Source organism: Cyanistes caeruleus, chromosome 2, assembly GCF_971803275.1.
Source record: "Cyanistes caeruleus chromosome 2, bCyaCae1.hap1.1, whole genome shotgun sequence".
Classification (NCBI taxonomy): Eukaryota; Metazoa; Chordata; class Aves; order Passeriformes; family Paridae; genus Cyanistes; species Cyanistes caeruleus.
In genome coordinates this window covers 29,380,736-29,393,998 of record NC_141702.1, presented here as the reverse complement: position 1 = coordinate 29,393,998, position 13,263 = coordinate 29,380,736, and the positions used below count along the sequence as shown (strand labels likewise).

Sequence of the window (13,263 nt, the reverse complement as noted above, 5' to 3'; positions counted from 1 at the left end):
GTTCCTTCTTGCCCTCTTCAGGGACAGTAAGGACATTTGCTTGAGTCCAGCCCCCAAACCCCACCTCCACCCCCAGTCACCATAACCTTAGTTAACGAGAGTCACCACAAAATTACCTTGGCCACCCCATCCCACTCCTGGCTGCATTCTATTACACAGACTTGTGTACAGCCAGTGTCTACAAGCATTCCCAAATATGATTCTTCTCTACTAACTGAAAGTATACTTTCCTTGCCTAGAATTGCTGAAAGCAAATCTTACTAGTAAAGAACAAAATGAAGAAGACATTGAATATCTCAGTTGTTTCCACATTTCTTATGAGCAGCTCCCCTCCCCATTCAGCAGCAGGCCTACATTTTCTCAATTCTTTTTTCTGTCAATTAGCTGTAAATGCCTCCCTTGTTGCCATTCATACACACCTTTTAAGATTAAATTCCATATGGACATTGGCTTTCTGACCTGGACACATATGCATGCTTGGATGATGTCTCCAGGCCCTCCCTGGGCCCCAGGTTTCTGTTTCCTCCTGTTATATGCTTCTTTTTTGTGTCTGAGCTTTTTCAGAAGCTCCTCATTCACTCAAGCAGGACCCCAGGTGCTTCTGTACCATTTCCTATTAATTGCATTATGTCACACTAGAGCTTAAAGAAGTAGTCAACCAGCTTTCCTGGCTTTCTGTGCTCAGAACCATTTACCAAACAACTCTTCCAAGATCCTTGAACAGAAGAAGATTTTCCTTTGTTAAGATTATGGTTGTAATCCTACTTTTTGCTTTGCTGTCTCCAGATCCTGAACTCTTCTACCTCATGACCACTATAGCCAAGACTACCCCTAACCTTTACGTCCTCAACCCATCAATTCTTGTTTGCAAGAAACAGGCCTTCAACCACTTGTATTGAGATGTGGGCATCCATGCATGCCAGAAGCTTCCTTGATTACTTATTCCCCACTGTGCTTTCCCCCTAGAAAATAATAAGGGTTGTCCAAGTACCCTAAAAGCAAGAAAGCCTGTGAACATTAGGCTTGAGTTGCCTGAGGAAATCCTCATTACCATGCCTGACCCATAAGCTCTCAGCTGGCTCACCCATCTCCAGATAAAGCAGCCCCACTGCTCTCACAGCAAATGGCAACTCCCCTTGACCATCATACCAGCCTGCCCTTCCTAAGCACCTGCACTTACCCACTGCAGTCCTTCAGCTGAGCTATCCCAATGCCAATAAAAAACATAGCTCAGTCCTAACTTATTTTACTCTGCCATAATATCTGAAAACAACTTGCTAACAATACAGCACAGATGGATTTAACTATGTTACGGGTTCAACAGCCTAACTCTTTAGAACCACCTCAACATGAAAATAAGATACCATCAAACAACTTTACTTGCTCACAAGGCAAAGTCATTATGTCTTTGAGAATTTAGCTGTGGCCACAAGAGACACTGTGAAGCACCAGAGTAAAGCTGAATCATGCTCAAATGAACCTTATGGAGCCAGTCTAAGACAATGTGACACCTGAGCTAAATCAACTGCTGACTACTCCCTGAGTAATGTCTGATAATTGACTCTCTTAAATCCTATAGGATGCACACATTAAAGAGGGAGTCACCTTTCCAGGAAAGGGTACCTCCCTAAAAGTCTTATCACACAGACATATCTATTTGCTTCCTCTCTATCATGTATAAGGACCTCTTAAGGCTGCAGCACAGTTGCTCTTTCTTCTTTATAGCATTCAAACCAGACGGAAGACAGAATCTTTCCAGTCTGCAAAAGGAAATTCAGGAATAAAACGAAGACCAAGTGATATAAACAGCATCCTGTAGCAGCAGCAGCTTTTTCATGTCACTGAAGAGTGCCAGAACTGCAGCTTCCACACACCTCTGTATGCTCTCTGACCAAAAGAACTGGGGTGTTTTGCACTTTAAAAAGCCAAGAGCATGGTCTCATCAATAGCAATAATCACTCTTCAGGAACTGTCCCATTGTTATGGTCCACACAACAGAAACAGCTTAGACTGCCAGTAACTTCTGAACGTTGGGCGGCTAACTAAGCATGTAAGGATTTCTGCATCTGTATAATATGCCTCAGAGAATGTAAAGATTTGCAACATAATAAAAAATATAAAGAACAAGTCCCACAAATATTTCTATTAGCAGTCACAGAAATAATGAGGTTGAAAGGGACCTCTGGAGGTCACCTAGTCCAGCCTCTTGGCAAGCAAAGTTCAAAGTTATATCATGCTGCTTTGGATCTCATCCAGTTGAGCTCATTTAAGTCTTGAAGAGTAGAGATTGTATCCACTTGGGTAAAAAGCCTTCCATTTTGCAAATAACCCTGTTCTATTACAAGCTAAACATATTTCCTGTGACTTATTTGAAAATATTTTTCTGCACTGTAAGAGTCAGGAGATAGAAACAACCTCCTTCCTTACAGGGCCCACTAGTGTCACAACACCCATTCAGAAGTCCTAAGATAAGGCTGCCATACTTTTCTCCTACCAACTGAGCTATCTTAAGGGCTCTTTTCTTGGGGGAGACAATTATCCTTCTCAGGGCTGCAACAGCAACTAATTCCTATTATATATGTATATATGGCCACATGTCAGTCAATTACTAAGTTTCAGTCTTACCAGTGTCAGTAACAGTAAGAGCACACCGAATGAGAGCATTGAAGTAGTTTTATTTAGTAGCAGGAAATCAGGAAAAAATATCATGGTTATACAGCCCCAAGAGAGACTGAAGTGAGTTTCTGGTCCCTAAGGGTTTCTGAAGGCACTGTCTTTGACAAAAAGGCCAGAAAACTACTAGCTAGGTATCAGATTATAACTAGGACTTCTAGTGATAAAGTTCCTTACTATTATTAGAGTTCAAGATATATCATTCCATTTGCTAAGCTTAAGTAAGAACAACCCTGAATCAAAATGCTTTGCCTTCATTATTCCTTATGGAAGGATATTGCAAAGCCTCACTGGACAGCAGGACGCCTCCAGTTGTATCTGTCAATTCATATTCCAGTCTGTTACACTCACATGATCTTTACCAAGCTTATCTCACAGAAGCAGTGTGAACCCTGCAACAGAAACACACAAAGAAATACAAGGAATTTCTTGATCTGAGCGACCTGCAGTAACATCTGATATTTGCAACAACTGGTACAGAACATGCATACAGCACAAACAGCTACTAGTAAACTATTACTTTGTTTGAACTTCAATATAGGGCTAGGAGTTGCAACAGAGATGACATGTGAAACTGACTTCCAGCATAATCCAGCTGTGTTCTATTCCCCCTTGTGTCCTCTCAGGGGTTTCTCCACCTTAGGAGGAAGACAGGAAAGATCACCTGAGGAGGTACAGCAGCCAGTGCCTTGCCCTAGCGTGAGCTCTGTCAATGAGCTGTCACAAAGCTTTCTTTCTTACACTGACACCGAGGCAAAAGCTTGCCTTGCACAGGCTGAGGGCAGCAAGCTGTAAGAGTTACCCATCTGCTTGAGAAAGAAGTATACTATCTATTAAAGCATACAGGAAAGATTAAGACAGTTAAAAGACCAGACATCAAACAAGTAAACAGCAAAGCAGCTTCACAGGAAGTGATGATCATACACAAATATTTAAGTTGGTCTCCCAGCCATAGAAGAGATCATATGCATGACTTGAATGTCCACACAAAAGAGTCTGAACAGCTGTAAACATATCTAGAATATTCCAGATTTCTTTCCATAGGTAGTTTATCCACTTAAACCATTTTTTTTCCATCCCTCACTGCTAAGAGACACCATGTTTGTGATTGGTTAGTTGTTAGGGAAGTTAAAGTTAAATTTTAGCTACACAAATGTTGGTACCACAATCTTCCCTGTCCAGTCTTTCTCCACGCTCCCAAGTGCCTATACCTGCCACTCTCAAGAGAGAAGGTTAAGTCTTCAGTCACATAAAAATATTCTATGACTGTATAGTACATCTATAAATACTGAAAAGTATTTTCATTAATATTATAACCAAATTAAACCAATTTTAATCTGGTTGAACAAGCAACAGTGTCATCAATGTGCATCTTTGTGCTAGGATTTTGGTAAGAGATCATTTAAACAGGCTTTATGCACTATCTGGCACAAAGTAAGTAAACATTAAAAAACAAAAACCAAAAAAAAAAAAACAAACCCAGAACACTTTCTCTGATACAAAAATTTATTCAGCTTTTCTGAAGGCCCAAAACATCTGCAATTGTTTACACTAAGGTCTGCAATTTTCCAATTATGCTATTTTAATTTGATTACAGTTGAAAAAAGTCTAAAGCAGTTGATTTGCCTTCAGGTAATTGCCTTCTTGATAGGGAGATGAATTTACAGATTTCAGTAGACAATGTATTGGTATGAAAGGCAGTAGCCAAATACAAGCACAACAGACAGAAAATGCATGACAGAACATTCACATTGTTTTTTCTTAGAAGGGAACAAGATATTCAGAAGAACTGAAGGACTTCTAAGCAAGGTCCATCTAAGAAAGCAAGCCTGTAAACTGAAGGCCAGCAGTCTTGTTCTAGTGTGACTCTAATGTGGTCTCTGTAAATGGGGAGCATAAGAGTATGATTACTGTTCCTAAGGATGTTTGAAACAAATCTCCTTTTGTGCTTCATCACACACTTGAACTTCTTAGTACTTCAGTATTCAGTATTTAATACCAGCATCCTAAAAAGACAAGCCTTGCTGCCAAGCAATAAGAACACAAGTCTAGGAGACTTCTAGCATGTTATAAGTAGGTACTAACTACACAGAAATAGCAAATTATAGCCCCTATAGTCAAAGGGTCCTTGACTGATGTTAACAGTTTGTATTTTTTTTTTTTTGGCTTCATTTGACAGATTTCCAAGATATGTTACTGCCTAAGGGATTCAAATATCAGCATTGAAACAACAATTTAAAAAAAATGTATTACCCTCCCTCTACAATGAAAAGAAAAATTCAAATGCTTCACGATAGCTTTCAGCATAGTCTACATACCTGATACAGCTTCTCCTATATCCTTCCTATTCCTGCCAGCTTTACTTAGTTCTCTAAACAAAAGGATCACAAAGGCACTTCAGTTGCCTCTCTTTCAAGACCTCGGGGAGGCTTAAGCTATTGTCAGCACACCTCATTTCTATTTCCTACAAGCATCAGAAACAGTAGCGTAACTTCTTCCCAGTAATGCAACACTGGGAAGACAATAAGGCAATAGGTGCCTTATGCAGAGAGCTGCTCAGATAGGGATGTACAGAACAGACAGTACACAGACAGGAACTGCCTTGTCAAATGTCACTCCAACCTCCTCACTCTTCCAAAAGTCTCAGTGATTGCAAAGACAGCTCCAGAACCTTTAATTTTTAGGCTTCTTACCCACAGAAGTATCATCTAGTCTTTCTGACAGCTGCAAGATCTACAATTTGAAGGTGACATATGGCAACTACCGTATGGCCCTACAACAGGTAGTTTCCAACACATTTTAGCAGCAACAGTCAGATTCATAGCAGCTACTTAAACAGGCAAAAGGCAAATACAGAATAAAAATCACTTCCAGAAACTGTTGTCAGGGTCAGCAATCCTAATTATTACTTAATGCTGCTCTGGCAGATTTGTCCTCAGCTGTATTCTTCACCTTACAAAGCCATCCAATGTACCTTTATACCATTTACACTTGAAGAAGCAGACCACAAATCAAAGGATGGATTTGTTCTTGATACAAGACCACTGCTAATGACAGAAAGATTATTTTGAGGGTGACCAAGAAATAGCTTTTTTAATTCTTACACAAAGGAAGCATGCAATAAATACTGGAAAGGCGCATGCTTCAAACTTCTTTGCAGGCAATGCATATGGCAGCCCTATACCTGGGCAAGGAAAACTAACTCAGTAACTTAGAAATGATGGGATGGTAGTAAGATCCTGTATCACCCTTTTGAAGCAAGAAATAAAAGCCAGCAAAAAAGCCTTATTGATATGAAGTTCAACAGTAGCTGCAATGAAAGCAATGAGTGGTAAATATGCTAATAGGACCACATGACATTTTTTAGGGTCAAAAGGATATTTGTATGATTTTAAATTATATCTAGATACTTAAGAATTCCCAGAGCCTCAAAGAATAGCAGTTAAAACAGGTATGCAAGTATAATCTGCAAGATTTCCAGAATTTTTGGATGTGACTATCTGAAAAGAAGCCTAGGGTAAAAATAATACTTCAGGTTTAAGAGATACTATAATATCTAGGATGAGAAAAAGGAACTACTTTCAGTTAAGTGCCTATGCTGAACCGACAGCTATCTGGACGACCATACTGAAAACAATGCTTTTAAGTACTGCCAGAATAAGATCAAAGACAACTACAACTGAGTTAAAACAACTACAGTCAATCATGAAGATGGTACCCCACAATTAAGTGAACAGAAAAAGAAATAAAGCACAGAACTTGGAGGGTCCTACTGAGCAACAGAATGGAGAAGGACAGACAAAGGAGCAAAGCTCACACAAGAGAGGAAAGTAACAGAAACTAGAATGGACAACATTTCAAAGAAAAAAAGAATACATTACATTAAGAAAACTAAAAACATGCTGAACTAGGACTGACAAGAGAAAGCTTAAACATTTTGTCATGGTAATGACAAATGTTTTTTTTTGACATTTTTGACAAGTGTTAATTTCTGCAGAATTCAGGATGAAGAGGCTCTCCAGTGAACTGACCACAGAGAGCTTCAGACTAGTAAGGAACAAGACCAGAGATGAAAGGGATGCTGTTAGTGTTGCAGGAGGTGAAAGGGACCTCACAGGCTGGGGAATACCAGACAGCTGGGAGGCTCTGGTTAGCTAACAGAGGTTAATAGCTGCTGCCTCAGACAGCTCTGCATTCCATGACTAGCAAAACTACAGCTTTGCCAGACAGCAGCAAGTCATGAGCACTCAAACACCATGGATTAAACATGAAACACATTAGGACAAAACAGTTGGCTGCAGCTTTTTCATCTCTTTTGGTAAATAAGTTTCAACAAAGACTAATATAATAAGCAAGAGTTCAAGAGTGGCATTGCATGCTCATAACAAGCTTGATTTTCAGCTTAAAAACTGATAATGTTTCCCTTTTTTCTGAGCTGTCTTCTCGAAGTACACAGAAATCCAGACTTCAGGGTATATCGGAGGCATCTCAACATTTTTCATACAACCCTCCTTCCCAGAAGGAAAGTTCCTAAACTTCAAGAAAGGAATCTCACAAACAGTGTATATATGGCCACATCTCAGTCAAGTGCTTTTAGAAGAGCTGCAACTAAAGCAAGTTGATCATTCCACACTCTTTCTTCCAACTATAAAAAATACCCAGTATTCCAACTATAAAAAATACACAGTACAGGCAAAGTCAGATAGCATTACAAAGCTAGTATGATACAAAATTTAAAATAAAAATTGATACAACAGGATGAAGCAAATGCAAGTTAAACTTGAAGGGAAGAACAGAATAAATAGAAACCACCAAACCACAAGTCCCTCACATTGCATCACCCAGTATTTTCATGCCAGCTTTCCTGGGGACAGGGTGAAAGCAAACCATGCTTCTGGCATACAGAGAAACAGCAAAGCAGAAGTTGAGCAAAAGTGAAAAGCAAGAAACATTCAAAAATGCCATCAGATTTTAGTAGGTACCTAAGTATTAGAAACTGGAAAAATGAATTAGTATGTACTAGCAGGAGACAGCCTGGTCAAGATATTGGGAAGTCCTCTAGAAACTGAACAGAAAAAGCCCCCCAAATTCAAGATACACCAAAGCTTGATCTTACGAAAGAAAGCACCAAAGAAAAGAACAGTGAATAAAAACATTCATTAACACAAATATAAGGAAAAGGAAACGGAAAGCATCAGCACTGCTGAACTGAAAGGGCAAAAGATACTGAGCACTGAGGACTACAGGGACTTAAAAACATTTTGACTAAGTGAGAGATAGAAAGAGAAAACTCAGACAAGTAATGGGAGAATTCCGGACTCTAATCTTAAACAGCACAGCCCTCAGGCCTATGCTATAGAACAACTTACATATGGAATTCCATCAGCAAGCAACACCAAGCAGCATTCAGCATGGACATACAAAGTGCCAATAATACATAAAACATACAAACGTGCTTTTTCCAGAAAGTCACTGGTTACGAAGAGTCATTTACATGGTAACCAGCTGTCAGGGGGCAAGAGGAGCTGTGTTAGGAAACGGTTAGGCAGAGTCATTTACAAAATATAAAGACCCATTATCTTTGGTGTAATCCCTATCATCTACTTCTAAGAGTTTATATTAGGACAATACAGCCTCCCTTCTGATTGTGTACAGCATGACCTGAGTGCATAGTGAAAAAAAATAGCACATACAGATGGGGGAATTTACAAACAGCGCCATTTCTGGTTACTCAAATGAAGCTCACTCACACTTCAGCTCCACTTTACGTGAAGGACTGAACAAGGCAGCTCTGGCATTAATCATACAGTGTGAACTCCCAATTATTATTCAGGAAGCACTACACTTAATAACTTACTGTGCAGTCACCTTAACTAGAGTAAGATCTCAATAAATTGAGTCTAGATGAAAGAGGATGTGCTACAGTTTTCCATTTGAAAGCCACAGAATCCAAGGTAAACAGAAATACAAATATATGTCTACTTTCGTGCAAGAAAAAAAAACAACAGACTAAAGCACTTTAAGATTTGTAAGTGATATAATCTTTAAAATTCCATTCATCGCCAAAGCCACATCTGTGACATATTTAACCGGACTCAGACATCCAGATTCACAGAGCCTGGCATTTTGACTGAGTCAGCATGGCAGGGCATAGTGTTTTGGACACTCGATGTTCAACTCATCTGGCACCTACCCCTGGCATAGGCCAGTCCCTTCCCGAAGGCCACAGCCCGCTCCGGATCGATACCTGGCAGCGCAGGAAGCGGACGCGGCCGTGAAACTTCAGGAAAGGGCTGGGCCAGTCATTGCATAAAGCCCGGCCGGGGGCTCCTCGCTGGAGGTCGCGGGGCCGCAGCCCGGGGCAGGGCAGAGCGGAACGCGGCTCACACGGAGAGCTCAGGCTGCCCGCCCGCCCCGCCGCTGCCCCCGAGCCCGACCCGCCGCCGCCCCCGGGCCCGCTGTCGGGAGGAGCCGCCCGCCGGTCCCGCCGCCCCTGCGGACGTGGCGCGGCCCCGAGCCGAGCCCCGCAGCCGCCCCGGGCCGGGACCCGCCGGGGCAGCGCCGCGCCCGGACCGAGCCCCCAAGCCCCCGCCCCGCGTACCCTTGGCCTCGCAGTCCGCGCAGTACTTGTTGTCCTCCTCCCGCAGCAGCTTGGCCAGGATGGCCTGGTGCTGCTCGTTCTGCTTCTGCGCCTTCTCCCGGCAGGAGCGGGTGGCCATGGCGCGGCTGGAGCGGGGCCGGAGCGGGGCCGGGAACGCTCCTGCCCTGGCGCGGCCACGGGAACCGGCGGCCGCGAGCGCCGACTTCCTCAACCGGAACTACTTGCGGACGCCTCCGCCTGCCGCCCTCCCCGCCCGCTGCCGGGATGGCGCGCGCGCACACGCCCACCCTGGCCACGACAGTCCCCTATTCCGGAGTGACAAATAGTCCGCCGGGTCCCTAAGGCCAGGTCGCGCCGCGATGTCGCCCCGACGCGGCGCTTCCCAAAGAGCAGCAATCGCCGTCCTGGCTTTAGAAGGGCACGGAGCGGTGCCCGAGGAGAAGGGGTCACCTGGCGACAGCAGGTGAGGTATCCATCCGCCTGCGCGTGACCCCGCCCTCCAGGGGGTGCCCGGAGGAAGGGCGGGGCCCGGCGCGAGCCGCCGCACCTGTGCGCGTGCCGCCCCGTCCCTCCCCGCCCCGGCCCGGCCCGGCCCGGCAGGGGATGGGGGTACGCGGGGCGCCGGAGCCCGGCTCTCCAGCTGACGGTAAATACCCCAAAACACAGCCAGGGATCTGCCGGCGTCCGTGGGATTGAACACCCCTGTCATTGTATTTACCAACCCACCAATAGTAAATACTCCAAAACACACAGCCAAGGTATCTGCCATGAAGTTGGGGCACCTTGTATCCTCGGGACAGTTGTCTCCTTCTCCAGGCCAGTGCTGGGGGAAGAAAAAAAAAAAGCTCTTGCAGCCTTTTGATTGGACACTGCCACAGCTGGAACTTGCCCTCTGAAATTTCTCCAAGGGTACGTGTTCCTATCTGAAATAAAGCTTTACAGACAGCAGAGACCTTACAGTGAGGAAACTGGTGCTTTTCCACTCTTGTGTAGGTGGTGAGATGCTCTGGAGAAGTCAGAGTTGGATCCAAAGTACCTGCAGAAAAGCACAGCGCGGGCTGATTTTCTGGGACCAAGACTGCACCTCTACATTTTGTACCTCAAAATACCACGTCTTTATGTGTCCCCTTCCTCCATTTTGTATCGGCTCCCTTTGGCGCTGCCGAGGACTCGTTATAGAGTCTGCTCACCAGTAACATCCTTTTTGTCAGATCAATTCTAGCTTGCTGCATTTTTTTGCCTCTAATCCAACCCTTCTGGAAAGAGCTGAAGCCTATATATAGCCTACAAAATGCTTATGTGAGGCAGATGGAAATTCAGGTCTTTTCCCTCTCAGACACTAAATTACTGAATCATTCTCTATCTCTCTTTTTCTCAGAGACAACGGTGAATTAAATATCCCCTAAGTGTGGAAGAGTTGCAACAGAAAAAAATGAAAATACTACACATCAAGTTAATTAGTATTTAAACTAGCATCTAGCATGGAAAATATGTTTATATCTCCCTTAAAATAGAGAGTTAAGGTCTGCCTGTACACTGGGAATGTCCTGGCCAGTGAGTTACTGGGTTTGAGGTTGCAGAATGAGGATATGGTATAAATATATAATTCTAATAGAGGGTTTCACATTCTACTCGGAGCAGGCATTGAGGGTTAAAACCAGAAGTACAGAATGGCATAGCAAAGTTGAGCTCCAGGTGCCTTACAGTGCCAAAATAGAAAGACTCGCTGCAGCAGAAGGTGTGTAACACAAATGTTACTGTATCCTGATATTTTCCATCAGCCTGGAAACTGGACTATTGAAGCACAATATTCCCAGCTTCTTAAACATGACATGCTTCTAAACATGCTTCTAGCTGAATACTTGATCCACAAGCATGTAACTGTTTTCTAGCCCAAAGTGGTTTTAATTACCACGGGGTTTTGTTGTTGTTGTTGCTTGTTGTTTTGGGTTTCTTTCTAAGAGAAAACCAGCTTCAGCTAGAAAGGGAGCTACAGCTCCTTGCTGTTATCCCAGGACTGTGAGAAACAGCATGCTTGTTAGAAAGGCAAGAGCTGTGGCTAGAGAGAGAAAAGGACATGAACTTGCTTTTCATGTGTTAGGTAAGCAGCAGCATTGCCATTTTAGAATAAAATAGTAGTTGCTTTTCTGTCTGATGCAAGATGTGCTTCTTGTGTTCAGCTCTGAAAATTATCCTTCTAAGTACTTTTTCTTCTGTAATACTGTAGAAATATGAAATCACCTGCTTCACCATGGGATGAGATGAATAGGTTATTAATATTTTAATAGATAGTGCTTTGAAAACAGCATGGTGTAACTACATTATTAGGTGTTTCCCTCAGAGCACAAATGAATAGAAGGAGGACAAAAATGAATCTCTCCTGTGCTTTTGCTGCTTTTCCTAGATCCTAAAGAGTAGCAGAATGTTGTAAATGTGAAGTTATTGCCAAAAGCATTTTTCAGAGTGGGAAAAAATGAAGAAAGTATGTTTTTCAGGATGCAGTATGATCTATAGAATGAGTTCAGGTGCCATGCCACCATGCCATGACACGTAGTGCAGAGAGACCAGAGATGTTGCTCCTTCAAAAGAAGAGATATGGTAGTCATGCTGAGCCTGTCAGCTCAGTGCCCTTTGCTTTACCTTTCATTAAGCCCTGTAGTGCACAGTCTAGTCAATCCAGTTTTGGGATTGTTTAAAGTACATGACTTGTGTTTCAAGACCTTTATCTTCAGAACTGAGTGAGTTTCATGAGGCTAACTGAATTTTCCATAAAGTAACTTTAACACTGGAGTTCTGTGGTTTTCAATACTAGTGATGGTGCTGTGTTCAGTCAAAGCAAAGATTTACCCAGCATGACAAAAATCTCTTCCTAATTGTCAACACTTGTCATCCTGCAGGCTATTCCACTGTTTTGCAGAGATACCTATAGATAGTTTGTGAACTTCATAATCTGAAGTGATTGATAGTTTGTGAACTTCATAAGCTGAAATTCACTGAATCTAGACACCTACCTTATTCAGAAATCATCCCATAAACCAGTTTTAAATAGTATTTGCTAATCAAGACAGCATTAGCATAAATTTGACTTAATGGGAAAGAATGTATCAGGTGCAAAGTTATTAACTGGATAGAAAGCAGGTGTTAAAATAGCTGTGTTTCTCTAATGCCTCATCTTCATATATCAAAGTCCAGAAATAAATGGGGTTCCAGTTAGAGTTGTTGAGAATTTCTGATTCAGAAGAAAGCTTGGTGCTTCAGATATTCTCAAGCTCTTAAGAAAAAATTATATATATACATATACATACATACACATACACATATATATATGTATAGATATATATATATCTATCTCACTTCCTGGGAAATGGAAATTTCAGTAATGCTTCTGAAACTTGGCTCTTCCAAGTTGGCTCTCCATGCTGCAGAGTCTGGGCAGCCCATGGGTCAGGTAATGTGCTATCTGTCATCCTTGGCTGGCAGAGAATGGCAGCACCTGAAAAGTTGACCATAACCATTGTGTTTCAGCAAACACTTCAGATGCCATTTCTATGACAAACTTTAGAAAATCTTGAGCTATGAGCCTGGCATCCTGTCTACCCTTGATGACCAATGGAGAGAAACAGACATTCATGAAGGTGGTTTGCCATGTTCTCAGACAGGTGTGTCTGACTGGGGTGAGCTGAATTACCATCTGGAAGGGCCTGTGTTAGAAGGAGAGGAATGACTTCCTTCATCATTTGTGTCTCCTAATTGAGAATAAAGAGTAGAGATGGTGACTGTCTCCTACCTGACTAGTAAAAGACATTTAAGAAATGAATTCTTAGCATTGTTTTTAATTAAAGATATTTGTTCAGTGATGTACTTTGTTAGGACAATTCCTGCCCAGCTCCAGCTCTGATATTTTTAATCAGGAAAAAAAAAAAGGAAGCCATAGTAACGTGACATTACATGAAATAACATCTGTATCAGAGAGTCTGCAACCAGACCAA

The 13,263-nt window shown here is 42.5% G+C and overlaps 1 protein-coding gene and 1 long non-coding RNA gene across 5 annotated transcripts in view; one reads left to right on the top strand and one right to left on the bottom strand.

Moving 5' to 3' along the window:
- Positions 1-9,827, bottom strand: part of SMAP1 (small ArfGAP 1) — an 89,070-nt gene extending 79,243 nt beyond the window's left edge. For 2 of the 4 annotated variants that reach the window (XM_086876215.1, XM_086876216.1), the window contains exon 1: positions 9,275-9,827. In XM_086876215.1, the coding sequence (XP_086732341.1) occupies positions 9,275-9,392 (118 nt within the window). In that variant the 5' untranslated portion in view covers positions 9,393-9,827. The remainder of the gene's footprint in view (positions 1-9,274) is intronic. The other 2 variants (XM_086876217.1, XM_086876218.1) reach the window with 1 other exon arrangement.
- A 45-nt stretch (positions 9,828-9,872) lies between these two features.
- On the top strand, positions 9,873-11,735 carry LOC147654700 (uncharacterized). The gene is made up of 2 exons (XR_015282932.1): positions 9,873-10,183; positions 10,268-11,735. It is a non-coding gene; the product is annotated as an uncharacterized LOC147654700 (long non-coding RNA).
- The last annotated feature ends 1,528 nt before the right edge of the window (positions 11,736-13,263 follow it).